Here is a 22,822-nt window from a genome sequence, read left to right as displayed (position 1 = left end):
CTGGGGTTCCCTTGCCTACTTCTTCCATTTAAGAAACTCAGAAGAACTGCACCGCAGATCAGCGCTACAAACTGCAAATAAACATGCAGTGAGTTGCAAGGCTTAGATCAATAGGCTCTGGTGGGGAGACCCCACGGCAACTCCGGCTTCCAAACCTGCCCTCCTGCCTGCCCACCGCAGCCCCGCGGCCAAGGGACAGCCAGAGCCTCAGAGAAAAGACGGGCTGGGACTTCTTTGATGCAAATTCTAGATCTCTCCAACCCTTGCCCACACTCCAATGCCAAGAAGAGTGTTTTAAAACCTGGGATTCTTGTGACCTGAAGAATCCCCACGTATAGAAATTTAAAGCAGAAAATGGCTCCCATTAGGGAGGATGAAATGTGTAAAAGAAATCGGGAGAATCTAAAGAACTTGGGCACTTAGGCAAGTACATGGACAAGGTAAGGACATTCCACTCTGGAGAAAATGAGACTGACACATGCAAACCCTTTATAAGAATCAGAAAAATGAGAAAAAGGGATCAGAAACCCTTCTTGCTTCAGCACAGGGTCCTGCTATCCCATTTGAGTATTAAGCCTCCATGTGGCTGCTATGAGGCTTTTGTAATATGGCCAAACCACACGGGCTAATTTGGGGAAGGATTATCACCCACAATGTGCAGATAGGGAGCCAGAGGTGAAAGAAGTTCAGTAGATGATCTATGTCCATCACGTGCATTTTAGAAGCCACGTGGGATCTAGCACTCAGATTTCCCAGCTCCCTGCCTGATCCTCAGCTTCTTAGGGAAAAATTATAGTTAATTCGCAGTTGTTGATGTCATTAATATGGAGGAACAGAGGCACAGATAACCCCAAATGGTGAGTAATGCCCTCCCCATGCCTCCCGCTCCGGACATCTGCTTTGTTAGACTCGGAAGGAAGGTACCCTGCAGTAGCAGGCTGCCCACCCCTATTCCACCCCTCCCCCCTTCAAAGCCGCCCCACCTCCTGCTCCACAAAGACCTAGAGGCAGCAGATCAAGGGGAAGAGGCTGTCACGCTTTCCTAGGTTGGGATGGAATAAAGAGAATAAAGCGTTTTGATTTAAAAGGCCTCCCACAGTGCTGCAAACTAGCAGAACAGTAACAGTAAATGAGACTGTGAATTGTGTCCACTGAAGACTTCCGTATGGACTGTGATTCGTTATGTTAACAAGGATGTGCAAGCCAGAGGTTGACTGTATTCTGATTTCATGGCTGGGGGATCCATGGCTCGGAATGGGAGAACATCCACATTTGAGGTCAGAGTCCAGATTCCAGCTCCAAGCTCCTAATTCCAATTTGGTTGGTCTAATTACTATCGTCTCCTAATGACTAAGGATGCTTCAGAGCCAGATGGCTTTAATGGCCGGGACCTGAGGAGAAATGCAGGTGATGCTTAAGGTGGAGAACCCGTGGTGCTGGGGCTGAGAGGAGCCAGCTCCTCAGATTCATTCAGCAGACACTGAGCACCTACCGAGGGCCAGGAGCGGGGGCCAGCACTGAGCGGGGAAAGCACAAGGCAGACACTGACCCCGGCCTAAGGAGCTCAGGGCGGGCGGGCAGGTGGGGCATGCATAGAAGGCCCTGTCATAAGTACAGAGAGGAAAGAAGGATGAGGTCTAAGACAGCCTCACTTACTCTCCAGTTAAAGTATTCATTCGGTCACTTGGGTGCTGTCTTATGTGCTCTGGTTACAAAGATAAATGAAAATGATCTGTACCCCTTGAAACTACCATCCAAATACCTAATCTGAGTCACCAAGGAGGGTTTTCAAAATACAGTTCCCCAGGTCCCCAGCCCAGACATTCTGATTCTGTCTCCAGAAGTGGCACCCGAGGAATCTGAAGCTCCTGCTCTCGATGTTCTCCAGGTCTGGGTACTAGTCTGGCAGGATAACAACTGAAGTGAGCCCAGAGGAGGGAGAGCCAAAGATAGGGAGAAAGGCTTCAGGGCCACCTCTCCCAGGGAGCCCTCCTTGACCAGCCCAGTGCACTGGTCTCCATGTCCTCCGATCCCCACCCCCACTGCACATCCTCTAAGTACTATGATTCTTCGGGCTGACTGGTAGGTTTAGTCCCCCTTGGTTCTCGGGTGTGTCTCAGCTCTAAAGCTGAGTGCTCCCATGTTCCCAGGTCACTGTGATGCGGATTCCAGGGGGCTTTGTGACACACACTGGCTGGCTCTGTTCCAGCATGAGAGGTCAGAAGAGGCCCAGTTCCTCCTGGGAATGCAACTCATCCCCCCAAGGGAAGATCACCTTCCCCTGCTTAACTAAAGCATCATTCAGGGCTCTGGTCGGAGGCTGCTTTGAAGACAGCCAGCGGGGGCCATGACCACCCTCTCTCCTGAAAACAGCCTTTCCGCCAGGCAGTCGGCCTCCTTCATCCTGGTGGGTGCGCTTCATGGGCCCCAAGTCCCTCTCTCCCCAAACTCTGGTTTGCATTGAGGCCGTTTTCCCCTGTTGGGTGGAGAGGACTAGACCCCTGGGCTGGCCTAGAAGGTGGAACAGGGTAGGTTAAACCTTGGTCTCACCATCATCACCAACGAAAGGGCTGAAAAACAAGGTCCCTTTTCACCCTTCTCTCTAAGTTAATTTTTTGCTGTATGTGACATTCTAAATTTAATGAGTCCTGGGTTTTCAAGTTCAGTCCTAAAGATGCTGTGCTTTTACCAACAATTTTGGTATACTGCCACCAGGTGGCAGTAATGCTTCTGTTAGTACTGGTTCCACGTCCCATTAATAAGACACACAATTCATTTGAATTCAGCCTCTGTCATAGAATTTTCCACACAGTATATTTTTCAAAATCATAGTAACTAATTATAATGACCTTAACCAATCTCGAGTCTCATTAATCATGGTGATTTAGAGAGTGATACATAAAAAAGCAGAAATGCAAAAGGGCGTGCCTTTTTTAAAATGTTATTGCTTTACTACAGATTATCACCAGGCCTTCATTTGAATTTTCTTTATACCTCTCTTCATTTCTCTGAACTCAGAGAAGGACAATAATAAAACAACAAACTGTCACATAGCATTTACGATGTACAATGACAGTTCTGAACGCTTTATTTATAGTCAGCCTCATCCTAGCTCTGGGAGGTAGACGATGCTGCTGTCTTCATAGCATAAATGAGAAGATTCAGGCACAGGGACTGAGCAACCTGGCTGCAGCCCCGCAGCTGGCACGTGGCAGCGCCGGTGTTTAAACCCGGGCTGCGGAGTCCGTCTGCTAAATCAGGGGTTCCCCAAGTGTGCAGCCTGAACCTGCAGCATCTGCGTCAACGGGGGACTTGTAACAAATGCGGATTCTCGAGCCCCAGATCTTCTGAACCAGAATCTCCGGGGTGGGGCCCATCCACCTGTGGTTTAACCAACCCTCCAGCTGATTCTCACATGCAGGTAACAGAGAACCATGGGTTTAAGCCATGTTTAAAGATAACTATGCTATATGAGGACACACACCCCGCACCTGGGTTGGTAAAAATCACCTGAATAACTTCCAAGTTGCACACGTCCCCCACCCCGCCTCCTTAATCTGCCTGCCCACCGTGGCCACCCCCTCTCCCCTTGGTAAGAACCACTGACATGGTTACTGTTGGGAGTATGTCTTGTCCCCCAGGTGAACTGAGGCTTTCTTGGGGGCTCTGTTGCTATGAGTATTCAGAGCAATATGGCATCAAAATCCTCGTGGAAAGTTTTCCTTATCCTCCAGTGGCTTCCCTATTTTACTAAAAATACTGGAGAAAATCCTTAAAGCCAACGATGCAGAGAGGGAAGAAGGGTGGGGAGACGTATGCCTCTAGCCAAGGCCTCGAGCAGCAGGAAGCTGTTAGAGCGACCGAACCACTTACGGCCCCCACCTCTGGCCCCTTCTCCAGGGGGAAGGGTGAACAAGGTTCCCCCAGGTTTGCTGGTGGAGAGCTTGAACCCGCTTAAGCGAACCACACAGGTCAGGGGAGAGGTCTGCACCTGCTCTAGCTAGCTGTGCCCTCCCCAGGACACGAGGACAGGAGCTCCTGCAAGGCTGAAGAGTACCCAGACCACCAGGGCTCCTCCTGGATTACAGGGCATTGCACCCAGCCTGTGGGCAGGGCGTTAATGGTTGGTGGAGCAAGGAATGGAGGAATACAAGAGAATGGAGATGGATTTGAGAGGCCACTGAGTTGACGATCTCCATTACTTTGAAGGACCCCAGACACAGATTCTGTGATGTCTGGCGTAGACAGGTGATGTGGTCGCAGTGGTGGAGAGAGCGAGGGGACTTCCCGTCAGCCCTCGGCAGGTGGCCAGGGTTTTGGTGCTTGTCCGTGGCTTGCTAACAAATGTCTTAGATATTCTTGTGGGTGGCCTGTAGTTTGCTTGGGTTTGGTGAGAGACAGGGAGGTGGTGGGCAAAGAGAAAAGGAGTTTGCTGGAAGGAGAAGTCAGGGCTTTCTATAAACAAATTCAGCCATGGCGAAGTAGGCAGACGGCCAGCTGTTGCAGGTGGAGGTTCAGTAATGCAAATTCTCTGAGCACTCGGCAGATGCCTTTTGTGATGTTCCTAATTATCTCTGCCTTATTGTGTTGACGCCGTGTCTTTTATTATGGTCTTCTGTGCAAATTACTTTGATGACTCTGCCTCCTTTCATTGTATTTGACCCTTTTTTCCTATCTTTGTTCGTCATTTATTTTTTCGTCTTCCTATGGCATTTCTCGTTAAGGTGTACCTCGTGTTAACAGCTGAGGTTGGGTGTGTATTGTGTGTATCTTTTACTCAAGCCGAACATCCTTGTCTTTCACACTCCCTAGTGGCCTGGCACTAGGGTTGATCACCCTGGCTCTTGCACCAAACAGCCTGGTTCAGATCTCAGCTCTGATATTTACTGCGTGACTTCAGATACACTGATGAACCCTCTAGGGCTCTGGTTGCCTAACAGGTAAAACAGCGGAACAACTCCACCCACCTCACAGGTGGCTGTGCAGATCAAACAAGTCCGTAAATATAAGGTGCTTCGAGTACCATCGAGTGCTTTTTAAGTGTTTACAACTAATAAGGGAATTTAATGCATTGATAATCGATTTCTTTGAGTTTCTATCATTTTTATGCTTTATGCTTTTGTTGATTCCTTGTTCTTTCCTGTTTTTTTATCTTTCAAAGTGAATAGAAGTAAAATGTCCTGTTCCTTTAAATCTCTCATTTAAAAGTCAAAAATAAAACAATTTCTTCTGACACCCTCCTTCAATCTAATAAAAAATTGAATTTGTAGTTAAAAATATTCCCACAAAAAACACTCCAGGCCTAGATGGCTTCAGTGGTGAGTTATACCAAATTCTGAAAAAAGAAATAATACCAATTCTACACAGACTATTCTTAAAAATTAAAAAGCAAAAATACATCTCTGCTTATTCTATAAAGCCAGCATTACCCTGATACCAAAATCAAAGACATTACCAAAATTATAGACCAGTATCTCTCATGAATATTGATGCAAAAATCTTAAATAAAATTTTAGCAAATAATATCCAATGATATATAAAAAGGATAATATATCACCAGTGGGGTTTATCCAAGGAATGATTTAACATTCAGAATAATTCAATATAATTTACCACATTAACCAACTAAAAAAGGAAAAACCGTATGATCATTTTAATAGATGCAGAACATCATTTGAAAAACTCCAACATCCATTTCTGATAAAAACCCTCAGCAAACTAGGAATAGAAGGGAACTTCCTCAACCTGATAAAGTGCATCTACAAAAAGCCTACAGTTAACACCCTGCCGAATCCTGAAAACCCGCATGCTTTTCCTCTAAGATTAGGAACAAAGCAAAGATGTCTGCTCTCACCACTTTTATTCAACATTGCCCTTGAAGCTCGAGGCAGTGCATAAAACATGAAAAAGAAATAAAAGGCATCCAGCCTGGAAAAGAAGAAGTGAAACTGCCTTTATTCACAAATCATGATCATCTATCTCAGGGTTGGCAAACTTTTTTTGTAAAGGCCAAGACAGTAAGTAATTTTGTCTCTGTGGGCCGGACATCTCTGTTGCGAGTGCTTAACTCTGCCACTGAAGCATGAAAGCCGCCACAGACAACACGTGAGTGAACGGGCATGGCTGTGTGCCAATAAAACTTTATTTTAGAAAACAGGTTGGAAACCAAATTTGGTCCATGGGTTATAGTTTGCTGATCCTTGGCCTATACATTCAAATCCCATGGATCTACTGAAAAAAAGGCTCCTGGGACTAATAAGTGAGGTTAGCAAGGTTGTGGGATACAAGATCAATACCTAAAAATCCACTGCATCTGTACACACTAGCAATGAACAGTCAGAAGTTAACAGTTTAAAAATAACACCTTGTACAATAGCATCCAAAAAATGAAATACTTAGGGGTAAATCTGACAAAATAGATGACAAACACATCAAAAACCACCACAAAATGCTGCTGGGAGAAATTTTAAAAGACCTAAATAAATGGAGAAATATTCTGTGTCCAGGGGTCAGAACACTCAATAGTGTTATCAATTCCCCACAAGTTGATCTGTAGGTTTAATCAGATCCCCAACAAAATCAAAGTGTCTTTATTGTAGAAATTGACCAACTGACTAAAATTCATAAGGAAATACATTTCTAAAGTCCATGCAATCTCCCTTCTGAGTAAGGATCCCGGGACAAGGCCCAGCCCTGCCTGTTGCCCTCCACTTCCTGCTGAGCGTGGCAGCCTCTGACTGAGTGCAGGTGGGGAGAACGTGACGGCTGTCGGGGGGCGGAAGCCGGGTTCTGATCAGCTCTAACGACAGTGTCTGGGCAGCTGGGGTGTGGCAGTGTTGGGGTAGACCCTGCTTCCTAAGGTAAGGCCAACATCAAGATTTTTTGTGCCTTCTTGGGCCCGTGTAACCTATTTTGGTTCAGAAGATGGAGCATGTATGAGTAATTAAGGTAAATTGCTCAATCTGTCCCTACAGAACATGGAGTAAGTGGAAATTATCCCAAATGTGGGCCTGTGGGCTCTAATTTTTAATTTCCAGTGCTGTTTTACTTCTAACACCTTTCTACACATGTGGGCAGTGAGCCAGCATCAGCCATCCCCTGGGACCTTGTTAAAAATGCATCATCTCAGGCCCCACCCCAGACCTCAGTCAGAATCCACAGTGTAAGAAGATCCTCAGGTGACGTGTATGCAGATTTAAATTTGAGTCACACACGTGCACATTCAGGTCTACACTAGTGGGAAGTTGGGAGTACACACATCAGACTTGTCCAGTCACCTGCCAAGCCCTGCCCATCAGCACTTTCACATCTGCAGTTGGCGCTTCACGGTATTTTCTCCAGTGCAAGATTCCTCTAGAAGTCCGCTCCCACTCCAACAGGAATTCAACTCCTAATTATTGTTTTATGAGCATTTTTAATTACTTTGCATGCAATGCACTCACCTTCCCCCAACACACACGCACCCCTTATGTTGTGTGAACCAGCCCTTGTGAGGCACTGGTTTACTCTGCTGGGAAAGGTAGCATGGAGCTCATGAATGTGTTTAGTTAGTGCTTACTTTACATTTTTCCATTATCAAAGCAGCATATATTATTATAGAAAAGTTTGCAAATACAAGAAAAAGGGAAAAATTACAATCCTATCATCAAAGAGAATCACTGTTTTGTTTTCAGGTGGGTTTTTTTTTTTTCAATCTTTTTTCTAACAGAATTTCTCTAGTGGTTCATCACTACGAAAGAACACAAGGAGCAGGCTCCACAGCACACGACGGACGTGCTCAGAGCACAGTGCAGAGGGACTAGACACTGAACACACAATTTTGCTTCCTGCTTTTTCCAGTTAACATTTGTATTTCCCCAGATTATTATTCATTCCTTGTAAGCATCCACTTAAATGCCTACAATATTCCATTGAGCATATAAACCACAGTTTACTTAGCTATTCCCTTACTGCACAAAATTCAGAGAGCACTAGCATTTTTCATTTTGGTAAGCAGTGTGCGATGAAAATCAACACGCATACAACATTTTTCTATATACTTTCAGTAATTTCCTCAGGATAAATTTCCAGAAGTGCGTCAGGGGCTGTGAACTTTGATTCACGTTGCAAAATCCAGAGTATATCATTTAAAAAATCACACTTAAAGAAAAGCCAAAGGTTCCTAGCGGAGGGCTGAGGTGACTGTCCTTGCCAGGTGAAGAGAAAACCACCCATTGACAAGACGGAATGGGATGGCTTCTTTGATGAGAACGGTCACTTGGCCAAGTCACGAGACTTCATTTGTGTTAACATCCTGGAAAGGGTAAGGCCCCAAGCTACCTTTGGCCTTACCCTGGACCCAGGGGGCATGGCATGGGGGAGGGGCCCTTTGGGCAGGCATCTGGGGGGCCCTTGTCCTCTCACCTCCCTCCCCCACCCCAGGGTCTGCACCCCGTGGTGAGGACAGAAGCCTGGAAGTTCCTCACCGGCTACTACTCGTGGCAGAGTTCCCAGGATGAGCGGCTCACGGTGGACAGCACAAGGAGGTAGAACGTTCCAGACCCTGTCAGGGAGAGTGGGTGGCAGTGCAGGAGGGCGGGCGCACACCAGCCTGGCAGGTTCAGGCTGTCCTGCACACTGACTTCTCACTCTGACTCAGGGCTGGCACCCGGCGGGCATCCGCCCCCTCACCCAGCCCACCCCCCTAGACGGGCCCAGCCCCATTTACCAGTCCACACACTGCCCGCGTGGGCTTGGTCCCAGCAGCTCCTCGCAAACAGCTCCTTGCACTGCCCCCCAGCCCAGCCCAGCCGTCCACCCCTAGGGCCTGTGCAGCCTTCCCGAGGCGGAGAAGATTCACACACGGGCCAGCCAGAGAGTAATCCGGGGCAGCAGGGGATCTAGGGCCCTCCTGGGTAATCCAGAATGATCTCATCTCAAGATCCTTAACTCCATTACATCTGCAAAGACCCTTTCTCCAAATAAGGTCACATTCACAGGTTCCAGGAGGTGGGGTGTGGACATATTTGTGGGGTCACCACTCAGCCTATGACACCATCTCAGCTCGTTCTAACGATGTGCACAAAACACTGCCTCATCCAATCCCTCCACTTATGAGTTTGGTGCCAGTGTCATCCCCGTTCTACAGGAGAGGAACTGAGGCTTAGAGAGGAAGGTGACGTCCCCAAGCCCTGACCCTGGTGGCAGACACCCAGTTCTTAAGTTGTGGATCCAGGATTCAGGCGCAGTGGTCAGACTGCCGAGCCAGGAGGTTAAACTGTCTGTACGCTGCACTCCAGGGTGCACATCAGAGGACAGTTGGAGGTGGGGACAGAGGTGCCGGGAGGCGTCACACGTAGCGGGCACTTGCCTAGGCAAGGGGGACTCCCGACTCGCGTGGAGGGGGAGGCTGCCTCGTTCAGCCTCAGTTGTGGTCTCACAGGAAGAACTACGAGGCCTTATGCCAGATGTACGAGAAGATCCAGCCCCTTCTGGAAAACCTGCACCGGAACTTCACAGGGACTCGGAATAACATCAGTGAGCCCAGTGCGGGGGAGGGGCGGGCTGGGCAGAGGGCAGGGTTGGAAGTCCCTGCCCACCCTCGGTCACATCTGTGGGGTGGGTCCCGTGTTCCTGGGAGCTGCCCTGACATGTGTCGGGAATTTTGTCGGCTAACCTTGGTTAGTCCACCTGCCCATCTCTACCGGGTGTCCCTAGATGCCCAGCACTGTGTACCCCTGGGTGTAGACCGCTCCTGCTGGTTTGTCTACATCTCTTCCCCACTGGCCTTGAGCTAGGTTGGATTTGAATCGAACAGGGGTGGGCCAGAGGATACAGCCTGGTTGAAGATTTGGAGGCAGGAAAGCACCCAGGCAGCTTAGGTGGTGGGGAGGGTACAGCCCGGTGGGCTGATGTTTTCACAGCCCCCTTCCCAGGATGTCCTGGGTCCTACCCTCTTGGGTTGAGGGGAATAAACTCAGCCTTGAACCTTCTGCTGGAGGTGATCTGGTGCCACCCCCTCCCCATCCTTTGCCCCCAACCTAGCACATGACGTCCAGAAACTCTATGACAAAGACCCCCTGGGCAACGTCCTTATCGATAAGAAGAGGCTGGAGAAGATCCTCCTCCTGAGTTACGTCTGCAACACCCAGGCAGGTGCGCCACTGCCCAGTCTTCTCGGTCCCCTCCTGGGACCGGCCCCGCCCCAAGCCCAGGCTCCTCCTCTCCCTCCCAGCCCCTCCTCACTGGCCTCCTTCCACCCCAGAGTACCAGCAGGGCTTCCATGAGATGGTGATGCTTTTCCAGCTGATGGTAGAACGTGACCATGAGACCTTCTGGCTTTTCCAGTTCTTCCTACAGAAAACGGTGAGCGCTGGGCGTGGCTGAGGGAACCCCGTCATTCCTCAAACAACCCCTTGAGGCTAAGCAGGCACTGGCAGCCCCAGCTGTTTCCTCCAGCCCTGAAACAACCCTCTGAGTCCCAGAGGAGCCTTTCCTAGAGAAAGGCAATGCCAACCCCAGTGGGGCATGTCCTGGGTGGGAGGTGATGAGTGTCGGAGCTAAGAAGGGGGATAATGATACCCTGGGTCCAGCTCTTGTCACACCTTGAGAGGTCTGGCAAGGCCCAGTGTGGGCACCCTCTCCTGGCATTCCGCTCCCAAAGCATGGCTCTACTCCCGCAAGTCCTCCATGGCTCCCCACGGCCTCCAGAATAAAATCCAATAACCTCAGACAGACATTCAAGGCCTCCATCTTCAGTCTTGTCTCTCACTGCTACCTTCACGTGACCCGCATCCAGGCCCACCAGGGACTCGTATTCCCACCCTGTGAGGTTGAGGGCTTCTGAAGGTGCTGTTCCCTGGAACTCTCTTCCTGGAAAGGCTTTCCTTGTGATCTGTGAGAGGCTGCCCAGAACCCAGCCCCATCCCTCTCTCTGTCCCTGCAGCGACATGCATTCTGCTCTTTCCTTGTCCCTACTGGTTCAGGCCCATGGTATGTGTCTGGAAGAATAACTGGGCTCACTGCACTGAGCCACACCTGAGACATCTCCGCATCCCCCCTACACACCCACACCCACACGCACGTCGCACACAGACATGATGTGTGCGTGTTTGCAGACAGACATCCGCTAACACCCAGACTCATACAGAGACATGGGCCCAGCCTGGAGCCAGACACACACCAGGCCTCCAGAGCTGGGGAGCTGATGGCTCTTCTCCAAGGGCGCCCCTCCGTCTTCCCCAGGAGCACAGCTGTGTCATCAACATCGGGGTGGGCAAGAACCTCGACATGCTCAACAACCTGATCAGCTTCCTGGACCCCGTGTTCGCCGAGCACTTAAGTGAGCGCCCCCCCCCCCCCCCCCCCCCCCCCCCCCGTCTGCTGCTGGCCACCGCCCACAACCAGGGCGGGCATGGCGGGGCAGCACGGCCCATCATGTGGGAGGGAGCAGGCCCCCGGAGGAGGGTTCATCTTGATGGGGTTGAGCCTGGACAGTTGAAAAATCCACCCTAAACAGTCTGCAGGGGCAGGTGGAAAAGTGACAGCCAGGTTTTTAGAAACTTCCCAAGCGCGTTTACCGGCTTTGCGGTGCGGCCTCTCGGGAGGGCTTTTGCTTTACCTCGTGCCCCCTCCACCCCCGACCGTGGCCCCTGACTGGTGTCCCGCCCCTCTGCCCGCAGAAGGGAAGGGTGCCGGGGCCGTGCAGTCCCTCTTCCCCTGGTTCTGTCTCTGCTTTCAACGTGCCTTCAAGTCCTTCGACGACATCTGGAGGCTCTGGGAGGTGAGGTGCGCCCGTGGGGCAGAGGGCAGGCCCCACCCCTTGGGCAGGTGGCAGGGGAGCCCTCTCCTTTGCCTCCCTTTATTGCTGGCTTTGGGTGGAGTTCAGGGGGGACCCTGCTTCTGCCCTGTCGGAAGACCTCGGGCAGCAGCTGGTCCACCTGTTCGTCCGCTCCCACCGCTGCACCTTCTCAGGGCGGGGCAGGCAGGAGGGGTCCACACGCAGCCTCCCTGCCCTCTGCCTGTGCGAGGGCCTCCTGCTGCTCTCACTCCCCCGGCCACCTCTTCCTCTGTCTTCCCCTCCCCCCAGTGCTGCTGCTTCCGAGCCCTCACTCCTGGAGAAGGTGGGGCCCCCAAAGACAGGTCACACCGCAGTCCTTGTCCCCAGCCACAGCAGATGAACCTCCCCTCGCTGCCCTGCCCAGTGGCCGCCACTGCCTGGAGGTCCCGACCCACCACTCAGCCTGGCATTCAGTGCCCCACAAGTCAACCCTCCCCACCTCACCCTTCCCTCCTAGCCTGCTGGTCTCCATGTGCTCAAGTCCATGCGCACCCCCAGGCCTTTGGTGACACCCCTGGATTGCTGACTTCCCATCAACCATTGCTTTGCCAAAGCTCCACTCAAACGCTACAGCGAGCTACCCAGTCACTCTTGCCCTTCTCTCTCTCTCTCTCTCTCCTCGCTCCCTGCCTTGCTCCCTTCTTCCCTGCTTCCCTCTCATGTTCTCTCTCCCTCCTCCCTCCCTCTATCCCGCGAATTCCCTGAAGCCTTTTTCTCTGAGTCCCCGGACAGAAAGCACAATGCCCAGAACCCCAGAGGTTGAATGAACAACTTCAGGGCCAAGCACAGCAGCAGCAGCAGGCCCCTCGGGCTGAGGCTGACGGGGCGTGGGCGTGGTGGGAGCCTCCCCACCCCTAGGGCGTCTGCAGCCTCAGGCCCGGTCCCCGGCTGAGGCTCCCCCGCTGCCTCCAGGTACTGCTGACAGGGAAGCCCTGCAGGAACTTCCAGGTGCTGGTGGCCTACAGCATGCTGCAGATGGTGAGGGAGCAGGTGCTGCAGGAGAGCATGACAGGCGACGACATCCTCCTGGTGAGAGCACCCTCGGGTCCAGCCCCGCCCCACCAGCTCCTCACCCCCACGCCATTCCTGAGGAAGAGCCCTGGGCTCCAGTGCCCCCTCTGCCCCTGGACAGGCATAGTGATGAAAGCTGACATCCCCGATCACTGTGCCAGGCGCTCTGACAGACCAGCTTGTTTAAGCCTCATGACAAGCCTGACCCCGAGGGCTGATAACCACCTCATCGGTACCCCTGTTAAGCATATGGGGAAACTGAGGCCCTGAATGGTTCTTAACTGTCACACTTGACGGACTGACAGTTAACCCTTTGGCCTTAGGGTCCTCCTGTTACAAAAGACCTAGAGTTTATCAACATTTCTGAAAAAACAACTGAAGTCTTTGTTCAAAAAAATTTTATGTGGTACTCCAATCATAAAGCAAGTCCCCTAGAAGCCCATGAAACACTCCATGGAACCTCAGGACTCCCTAGAGCTCGGTGTGAAAACCACATTTACCACATTTCCAAAATTTAAAATTCCAATGGTAAAGTTTCAGGCACTGTGCCAGGCTGGCTGGGGAGAGATCAGGAGGCCCCAGAGACCGCCAAGAGCAGTGGCCTTGTTCCCCTGAAGCGGCTGGTCGCCGCCTGTGCCAGACTGTGCCCAGGGAGACCTGCTTCTGACCCACCTTCCCCAACACAGGCCTGCAACAGCCTCATCGACCTTGACGCCGACGAGCTGATCTCTGCTGCCTGCATAGTTTATGCTGAGCTCATCCAAAAGGATGTAAGTTACCCCAGTTGTCTTCCTTCTCCTCCTCCTCCTCCAAGAAGTCTTCCCCGATCTCCCAAGCCCAGCCCATGCAGGTGTACTCAACTTCAGAGACGTAGTTTGTGCCACATTCTCTACCACCAACCCGTGGGGGTTGTTCTACATGGTCTTCCCACCGTTCGCACGTGCCCCCCTGCCTCCCCAGGCAGACTGTGCTTCCGAGAACACGGCCCTGTCCCTCATTCCCTGTGTCCATCCCGGCGGATCCGGCCCGGGGCTGGGCACCCAGGGGCTCAGGAGAACTTCAAGGCTGAATGAACTGAAGACGAGTGACAGACCAATGTCTGACCTCCTCTACCTGCCGGAACCCTCCTCTCCCCCAGGTTCCTCAGCCGTTGAAGGATTTCCTTCTCTGAGGACACTCACAGCGGACAGACGCCCTCACCGGACAGCAGGAAGGTGCTGCTTCGCCGTGAGGTCAGGATCAAGTCCGATGGGGCGTTGGGGTGAGGGCATAGGTAATACAGCTGCAGCGGAAACAGCCTGCTGGAGTCACGGTCGGCGGTGGGCAGTGTGTTCCCGGGGGGCGCGTGAGGGCAGGCGCAGGACTGTCTGACGGGAAGAGAGGCTGCGAGGGCCGGAGAGCGGGCGCGCCGGGAGGGGGCTGCGGGGCTTCCACGCCGGGAAGCAGGCGGTCAGGGGGGTAACGGACTTTGCAGACATGAACGTGAACGCTCTAACGGGCGTGCGCACTCCCTGGGCCTGTCCCCCACGGCTCCCCTCACTCCCGGCACACCGGCCACAGGGGAGGTGGTTTCTCCAGAGCCTCCCGGCAGCCCGGGGGGCACACAGCCCAAGCCCCCGGCGAGCCGGCGGCTCCCCTCCTGGTTCCAAAGCCCCCTCACAGCTGCGCCTTCATTCTCAGCCTGGAATGCCACCTCAAGCCAAACTCCCTTTTTCAGCCTTAATCTCTCCCGCGAATGCCATCTTTTCCCTGACTCCAGTCTCTCGCTGGAGCAGAGGCGCTAGCCACCCGCTCCCTTAGACTGTGCCCCAGCCCGACGTCCCCTGCCCAGCCTGCTCACGCCCTGAGAGGTGCCCTGAGGACAGACATGGGGATTGGCCAGAGGGGCTGAACCTACAGAGAGGCTGGCCAGGTGCCCCTATAGCTGCTTGACAAGTGCATGCACACACACACACACACAGAGCCCTGGCCAGCAGCTACACTTTTTCTGAGGGGGCTGATGGAAGAGCGGGAGGAATCTGTCGGTTTTGCTGCAGATCCGGCCCTCTGCAGGGAGGCACCACCATCCTCCTCTCTCTCCTCCTGCTCCCACCCTGTCATGCTCAGGGACCAGCACGGGAAAGGCACTGTGTCCCCAGTTAGTGTCTGACCTCCTTTTGCTCAGGTAAGAACCTCCCGTCCAGGCCTGGCTCTGAGTCTCTCGGCTGCTGTGCTCTGCTGGAGGGGGTTACACCGAAGGGTGGGGCCCCGTGCCCCCCACCGAGGTCCTTCCTGAGGGGCAAAGGAGCCAGCGTTTGCTGGGAAGGAAGGCACGAGGGGGAATTCACATAACTGCGTTCTTCCTCACGTTTCTGTTCCCAAGACCGTTCATTTAAATGAGGGTTCCTGCATAGAACGCAGTTCTCTGAGAACAAAAGTGTTTTCATTTCACCGAGGAAGCAGAGTGAAAGACGTGTTGCTGTGCTAACTGGGCCTCAGTCCGTAGGAACAGCGGATGAGCATTTCCTAGCGCTTCCTCTGGCCTGGTGGCCTTAGCTGGCTTATGATGTTTGGTTGGGTCACACACACAATGCCAAACATCTATTCCAAAACTAAAAGACTCAAGCACTTGCCTTCTAGGACAGTGGTTCTCAAACCTGATTTTAAAATCACCAGAGCCTTATTGTTACAAACTCTGCACCAGGAACCCAACAGCTGAAGTTTGGAGGGGGAAGCCCAGAGCCCTCCTGTCTGTGGTCCCCCTCAGGCCCCTCCTTGAAGGTCATCATTTCCTCCAAGGAACCTGCGGCCTACTTGAAAACCTCTGTTGGTCTGAGAGATGAACTGGATTAAGTCTTGACACCAAATGGATCCAGGATCAAATAAATTCCAGGTGATACAGGGGCGGAAAAGAAAGTCTCGGAAGAGCTGGACGTCCCTACGCCCACCGGCTGTGCTCCCAGCTGGTGGGCTGGGACCAGCACCTTCCCGCCACGCTGCCACGCGTACCGTGGGGCCACACAGGCTCCTCCTCGCCTAGCTCATCACTTACGTCACCCGGCGTTATTTTTCTCTCTGGTAAGGTCCTGTGTGGACATTCCTGGGAAGCATTCAAATCCTAGAGATGAAGTTCCCTTCAGTGTAGAGACTGCGCTGGCCTGAATAACTTATTAATTCAACAGACATTTATTGAGTCCTTACTGTGAGCTGCCCACTGTCCAGGCACTGAGAACTCCGCAGTGGGGAAAGAGGGACACAAGCCTCGCTTCCACGACCCTCACCGCCGAGTGGGAACCATAACGAATGTAAACCTGCAAATCCCTTCTGTGCTGTAAAGGGAAGGAACGGGTTCTAGGAGAGGAAACAGCAATTAGTGTCGGTGGTGCTGATGCCAGTGACATTGGCGGAGATGCGGTGACGATGGCTGTGATGTGGGTAATGATGGTGAATGGCGTGGGAGTGACGTCAGTGAGGACAGCGGTAGTGGTGTCAGTGATGGTGCGGTGGGGGCACTGCTGATGTCAGTGATGAGGCACTGTTGGGGGCAGAGGCGGCAATGCAAGTTTTGTTGGGGATGTTGCTGGTGCCAGCGGTGAGATGTCACTGATGACGGTGGGGGTGGGTGTGGTGGTGATGGCGGTGGTGGCACTACTGGCACGGGTGTGATACTGATTCCAGCAGCGGTGGAGGTGAAGGTGTCAGTGATGGTGGTGACGGTAGTGCTGACTTCCATTTAGTCAAGAGAAACTGTCCACACGGGCCATCTCTGTACGGATACTGATGGTGGTGGTGGTGGTGATAGCAGCCATGCTGGAGATGAAAACAGTGATAAACTCGTTCTCAGAAGACTGGTGTGTACACAGTTCCCATGGGCAAGACCTAAATGTAGTGTTTTTAAACGAGTCATAGTCGTCCTGAGCATAGACAGGAAGTAAATGGAGGCACCTAGGCCCTATCCAGGCTTTCCAAAACTTGGTCCTAAGGCTGATATGAAAGCCTGGATTGGCCATATCCCTTCTATGACCTCACCCCACTCTCCTCCTTTCACTCCTGTTCTAAACCTCTTTCCTGGAGGTCATTCGTTTCTCCTTCTCTTGCCACCTTGAATGACCCCTGGCCCACCCTTTGTTCCCGGAGACAGGAAAGCGGCTGTCCATCCACCTACAGCCTTGCGGAGGCGGCGTGTACGAAGACCCATGTTCTCTGGGCCCCAGAGTCTATGTTTCTGACTCAGGGATAAAGGAGGTGGGGTTGGCACCCGCCTTCCAGCTGGCCAGTAGAGCCCAGTCCTGGGCTGGAGCCCCAGACCTTTGTCCACTGCTCCAGGGGGATGGACACAGTGGGTGCGGCTGAGTGGGAGGGGCCTCCACTGCCCAGGGCTCAACCCCATTGATGTGACCACACTTGAGGCGGGAGCACTGGCCTCTCAGAGGACAAGGGAGGAAGAAGGGGGTTGAGACGGAAGTGAAGGAATTACAAAAGAAGTTCTAGAAAATCGGGGGAGATAGTGAGATAGGGAATGAAAGGTTTCTTTCTCAACTAACTAAGGTCGTCTTAGGGACCATCGACAGACCACCGGTGTTGGCTGAACATGGCAAAGTGACAAGTGGTCCTTGTGCACTGATCCTCAAGGCTGCTGCTTCTCATGGATGTGTTTCCCAGGCCACTCCCCCATTCCAGCCTCCACACACACGTGTGCGCATGTGCGCACACGCTCCATCCACCCACGCTGCAGCCTCGGAGCATCCCTGGTGGTTTCGTTGTTCAACCTGACTGAGGTGTAACTATACTGCAGATGTCTCGTCTACCTTCCAGAAAAAGGATATTCAGCTCCATTCAGACCAAAGGAACTGTCTACTCCTCCTCCCCTACTGCCCTTGCCACCCCCCTCACCCCACACACACCCCTCAGTCATCACCAAGTCCTGCCACTTCTGCCCCTGCACAGACCACTGGCTCAGTCCTGTCACCGCTGGGGAGGGAATGTGGCTTGAGCATGCCCTCTGACCCTTTTCTCTCTGCGTGGACTCAGGCCAGGGTCTGCGGGTCCGGAGCTCATTAGCACCGGGGCCTGAACCACCTCCTGGTGCGGGACGGGCTGCCCCAGCTTGGGCGCTCCTGCAGCCGTCACCACCAACCCCGATGAGACGCCTCGGGCCCCAGAATGTGGAGCTGCAGCCCCAACCCCAAAAGGGCCAGGCAGCAGGTTTCCCCTGACCCCACCCTCCCACTGACCCCTTGGGGATGCGAGCGTGACAGTGAGGACTGGGCCGAAGCTCCCGGAGGTCAGGAAGGAGGGCACAGTGGCCCCCATCCTCAGTAACTGTAGCTGCGCTTGCTGAGAAATGACACTGTCCCAAGCCCGGTGCTAAGCCTCTTATAGGCTTCCTCCCCCCACAATCCTCAAACTCAGAAGACGTGCCATCATCACCCTCTTTCTACTGGTGAGGAACCTGAGGCACAGGACACTCTGCCAGTGATGGCAAAGTCGGAATCTGAACGCTGACGGTGAACCCCAGAGCTCCCGCTGTTGCCACCACACGGGTACTGGTCCTGGGACAGCTCCCCGGGTTCACCTCTCTGCCTGCCCACAGCTCCTGCAAGGTGCCACCAGTCTCCTGTCCGGTCCTCTGCCGGGAAGACCCCCATCTCACAGGCCACCTCTTCCCCTGGCCACTGAGGACCCTCAGGTGGGCTGAATGTTCCAGGGCTGGACTCCTTGGGGGCACACGCAGAGGCTCTGTCCCACCTCCTTGGCCTGCCCCATGCACAATACGCCTGTTATGACCCCAGGAAGACTCAGGAAGGCCAAATTACAGCCATTTTTACTACAGCTTGTTTTGAGACAGCATTCAGGCTGCCCTGGACATTCCTTCTCTAGGATGGGGGCTGGGCTGGGGCTCTGAGGCTGCAAGGAAATCAGCGTGCAGGGCGGAGAGTCAGGAGCCAGGAGGGGCTGCCAGGCCTCTCTGCCAGGCATGGAAATGGCAGCAAAGCCTGGGAGGCTGGAATGAGCCGGACGTGCGAGTCTGGACGAGGAGCAGCCCCCCTCCCCATCCCGGCCCCTGCAGACCCCTCTCCAGGCCAGCCCCAGGCAGGGAGATAAGATTCAGCAAGACCTAGACGGAGACCAAGACGCGATGGGAGGGCATTTCCAGTCAGTGCCAAGAGCTACCCTGAGACGGGGGCCATCAGCCACGTGGCCTGGCGGGGGAGTGGGGTTATTTCTGAGGCGCCAGCAAAAGCACTAGCTTCCAAACTGTCTGCCAGCCCCCGGGACCAGGTGAGCCTACTGTGGGGGGAAGAGTAGCAGCCCCTGGAAATGAGGGAGCTGGCTCGTAGGAGGCCGCGGGAGGCTGAGGGGAGGGTGGGAGGGCAGAGCCACAAGCAGCAGCTTTGATTCTTGGCTGCACATTGAATTCCCAGAGAGCTTTTAATAAGTCATACCCAGGGCCCCTCGATGAAATCGGAATCTCTGGGGGTAGGGCCAGGGCGCTGGTATTTTTAAAATGCTCCTCAGGTGATTCCAGTGTGCAGTCAGGAGGTGAACCCCTGCGCTCATAGCAGACACTGGATGGAGGGGGCTCAGTCATTTACCACCTCCCTCCACAGGGGATAGGGGGGACTTGCCCAAGGTCACACAGCAAAGAGACGACAGCCGGAAGAAGACAGGCGTGGCCGTGCAGGGCACAGTCCTGAACTGACCGTGAGGTCCAGAGCTTGTCTCTGCAGCCAGCCACGCACCATCGGCTCCACCCTGGACCACACCTAAGCCTCTGGCTGCCCTCTTCCCACTGGCTCTTACCTGGACCTCCCCACCTCCTTACCTCCAAGCCCTTCAGCGGAATGACTCTAGAATTCGGCATTCCAAGTTCTCTTCTGAACTGGCACATAAAAGAATCTCTTTAGGGAATTAATAAGTGCCCAAGTCTCAAAGGCCTGACCCTCACCTGCAGTGATATGCAAACGGCACCTAAACACCCACAGTGTCTCAGAAGCTGGGAGCAAATGAAATGCAAATGTATGCAGTCATTATGCAAACAAGGGCAGCCCCGGAGTAACGGCCTCCATCCCTCAACCAGACAGCAGCTGTCTCTTCGGGTAGAGGCATGGCTGACAGGGAGGCTGAGCTGCCCCCTGTCAGAAGCACCCTGAGGAAGGGCCAAGGGGAGGGATCGTTCTGAACCTGGCTTGCCGATGGTCTTCTCTGAGGAATCTGGGAGGGGGCGTCTGTCAGGCAGGAGAATGTTCTCCTCCGACAGGCTCCTTGCCCACGTCCCAGGTTCAGAGCCAGGCCCTGATCTCTCAGGGGAGAGTGGTGGTGACGGGTGGTGGAGGTGGCGGAGGTGATGGGAGAGACAATAATGGAAGTGGTAGGGATGGAAGTAGCTGAGAAGGTGACAGAGGTGGAGGGGAGGGTGAAGTGATCCTGGCACCAGAGGTGATGACAGGTGAAGAGGGGTCTGGAGGAGATGGCAGCCATGGTGCTGGGGGCGGTGCATATGATGGAAGTAATGGTGGTGGTGGTGGTGGTGGTGACAGTGAGCAAAGGTGATACAGGGTGTGGTGATGTGGCTGAAATGGAGATGACAGAGGTGACGCTGATGATGGTCGCGGTGGGAAGGATGGCAGCAAGGAGGTGCGGGCAGAGGAGGAGGAGGACAGTGATGCAGGTGATGCTGGTGACAGTGAAGATGATGGTGGGGGCGAAAGTCACTGCGGCAGTGGAGGAGGGGCGGGCGTGGCGAAGGTCAGGTCACTGTCTTGACCAGTAGAAGATGAGGACAACGGAGGAGTGACAGAAAAGGCGAAGGTGATGAGGGAGAGCTGTGAAGACAGGATCTCAAAACTCTTAGCTCAGCAGGCGAGGGTGTTAGAGAACCTGTCAGGACAAAGGCAGGAGGAAGGAGAGAAGGAATCTGAGGAAGAGACACGAGGTCTGCGGAGATGGGGGGGCAAGGTCCCCAACCACAGACCTAGACAAAGCTCAGAGACAAGTCCTGACTTCTCTTTCCTTGGCAAAGACTCCGCTACATCACCCAGTCCCCGTCAGTGAGGGTGGTGGGCCTGAGGTCTGCAAGTGGCCATTGGGGTGACCTGTGGTTGGGGAACTCACAGCCCCCACTGGGCCTCAATTTCCTTCTCTGTGAAATGGGAGGAAGCGTGAAAAACAAGTGTTCTCTCCTTCCACAGAGGCCCGGTGGCTGATCAGCGGAGTGAAGCTGCCTTACTGAGAGCTGGGGAAGCAGGGGTGACGTCGGACACAGCACATGTAGCCGGGCTCGGGAGATTGACAGACATCTTGTCAGGGGACCTCAAAAATGGCCTGATATCACTCCTACAGCAGGGCCCAGATCCCCTCCACTTCTCCATCACCCTCACCTCACCTCAGTCCCTACAGGGAAGGTCACCAGAGCTGTCTGCTCTGTCGCCCTCCTGGGAGGCCACACCCCAAGCAGGCTGCAGAGTGACCTGGTTTGGTCCAGGGGCCCTGCAGTCAGACTCCAGGGAACAGCTGTGTGGCCCCTGGACAATATACGTAACCTCCCTGAGCCTCTGTTTTCTCACCTATAAGGAATAAAAATGACCTACCTTACAGACTATAACACGGATGACTATAAGTGTGTTTAGCCCAGCAAATGTTAACTCACAGAACTGGCAGCTGTTGGGCAGACGCTGACAGAGTCAGGTGCGCCATTATCGTTTATTCTTTAACCCAAGAAGCAGTAGCCACAGGAGACAGGGCCTCTCCAGGACAGTGGCTTCCCACAGCCCCAAGGTACAGCCTCCAGAATAAGCCACTTCCTCCTTACTGTGGAACCTGCACCTGCATGTTAGCCCTGCAGAGGGCGTGCCTCTTCCGTGAGCTAGGACTCCGCCCCTGGGAGGAGGCACCTGGCCTGCCCACAGTCCCTCTCCAACCCCTGTGTTCTGGCTGGGGTGGAGGGGTGGCAGGGGAGCCAAGCCCCCTGGGCCAGAGTTGCTTTGCAAGGCTGGTAGGGGAGAAGAGGGGGGACTCTGCTGTTGTTCGTGGCTCTCACTCTGGCTGCAGATTTGCTGGCAACCAGCAATTAGCTTGGAAACATCTCTTGACAGCCCCAGAGCCCCGTGGGCAGGTGCAGTGAGCACCAAGCCCCCTCCACACCCCCTTTCTTGGCTGGGAATCCCTTCCCCACCACCCCACCACCCCACTCCCCACACACACTGTGGTGCAGCGTGATTTGCTGTGAGTGGCGATAACCACCCTAACGGCCCAGATGATGGCCTCCTTCACGCAGGGTGACCCAAGGAGAAGGGAATCTGGATGAGCCACCTCTCAGAATGGTAATGAGGGCCGCCTGGAGAGGATCTGCCTGTCAGCCTCCTCCCCAGGCCCAGAGTCTTCACCCGCACACACCGTGCGCTCAGATACACTGTGCATCCGCACACACTGTGCGCTCAGACGCCCAGGACGCTGCCGTTCCCACCAGCAGAGGCAGCGGACGCACCAGGGAGCAGCTGCACCAGCCACGCCCTCCGGCAGCGGGGCAGCAGCGGGCCAGTTCAGCACCTGCCACGGTCAGGGGTCCATGTGTCGGAGCCGCCTCTGTTTTCCCTAACCCAGATCTAAACATTACCTGTTTCACGGTGTGAACGACCATCCGAGGACTTCTCCTATGATTTCTACACCCAAGACGAGCAATGTCCAACAGAAATATCATGTGACCCACAAACGCATTTTTTAAGATTTCAATAGCCACATTCAAAAAGTAAAAAACAGATGAAAATATTTATCTAACCCAACATGACCATAATATTACTATCTGTTATTATAACACACTTCAACTTATCGCAATTGGGACGAGCCACACTTCAAGTGCTCAGCAGCCACACGTGGCTAGTGAGTGGCCCCTGTGTAGGGCAATGTGTGTTCAGACAGTCACTCACACATGTCACCTCCTGGTGCCCAGGCTCAGTAAGGCTGTGCTGACAGACCGGCTCACAGGCTGGTGGCCTCCCGGGGACCCTGCAGCAG

General features: G+C 53.8%; 1 protein-coding gene and 1 long non-coding RNA gene across 10 annotated transcripts in view; one reads left to right on the top strand and one right to left on the bottom strand.

Moving 5' to 3' along the window:
• Positions 1-22,822, bottom strand: part of LOC140689772 (uncharacterized) — a 96,170-nt gene that overhangs the window by 52,342 nt on the left and 21,006 nt on the right. The window lies entirely within an intron of this gene.
• Positions 1,333-21,413, top strand: TBC1D21 (TBC1 domain family member 21). 9 transcript variants are annotated; one of them, XR_012064867.1, is made up of 14 exons: positions 2,208-2,407; positions 8,195-8,302; positions 8,422-8,525; positions 9,422-9,516; positions 10,024-10,134; positions 10,244-10,344; positions 11,224-11,320; positions 11,661-11,761; positions 12,731-12,847; positions 13,516-13,599; positions 13,968-14,061; positions 14,936-14,993; positions 18,402-18,497; positions 21,001-21,413. XR_012064867.1 is itself a non-coding variant. In XM_072951046.1 (11 exons), the coding sequence occupies exons 1-11, from the start codon at positions 1,402-1,404 to the stop codon at positions 13,998-14,000; spliced, it is 957 nt and encodes a 318-aa protein (XP_072807147.1). In that variant the 5' UTR covers positions 1,333-1,401; the 3' UTR covers positions 14,001-14,128. The 9 variants fall into 9 exon arrangements, 2 of the variants coding, with proteins under 2 accessions (XP_072807147.1, XP_072807146.1); XR_012064868.1 differs by lacking the exons at positions 18,402-18,497; positions 21,001-21,413 and adding exons at positions 15,608-15,701; positions 15,892-15,991; XR_012064865.1 differs by lacking the exon at positions 14,936-14,993.

Source organism: Vicugna pacos, chromosome 27 (genome assembly GCF_048564905.1).
Source record: "Vicugna pacos chromosome 27, VicPac4, whole genome shotgun sequence".
Classification (NCBI taxonomy): Eukaryota; Metazoa; Chordata; class Mammalia; order Artiodactyla; family Camelidae; genus Vicugna; species Vicugna pacos.
Note: the sequence above shows the minus strand (reverse complement) of the source record. Positions and strands in the feature narration are given on the sequence as shown.

Excerpts from the sequence above, each read along its gene's own strand:
- TBC1D21 (XM_072951045.1), top strand. The coding sequence starts at position 2,348 with ATGACCACCCTCTCTCCTGAAAACAGCCTTTCCGCCAGGCAGTCGGCC. Across the intron at positions 10,345-11,223 it reads AGTTCTTCCTACAGAAAACG|GAGCACAGCTGTGTCATCAA; the intron begins GTGAGCGCTGGG and ends CGTCTTCCCCAG. Across the intron at positions 12,848-13,515 it reads CAGGCGACGACATCCTCCTG|GCCTGCAACAGCCTCATCGA; the intron begins GTGAGAGCACCC and ends TCCCCAACACAG.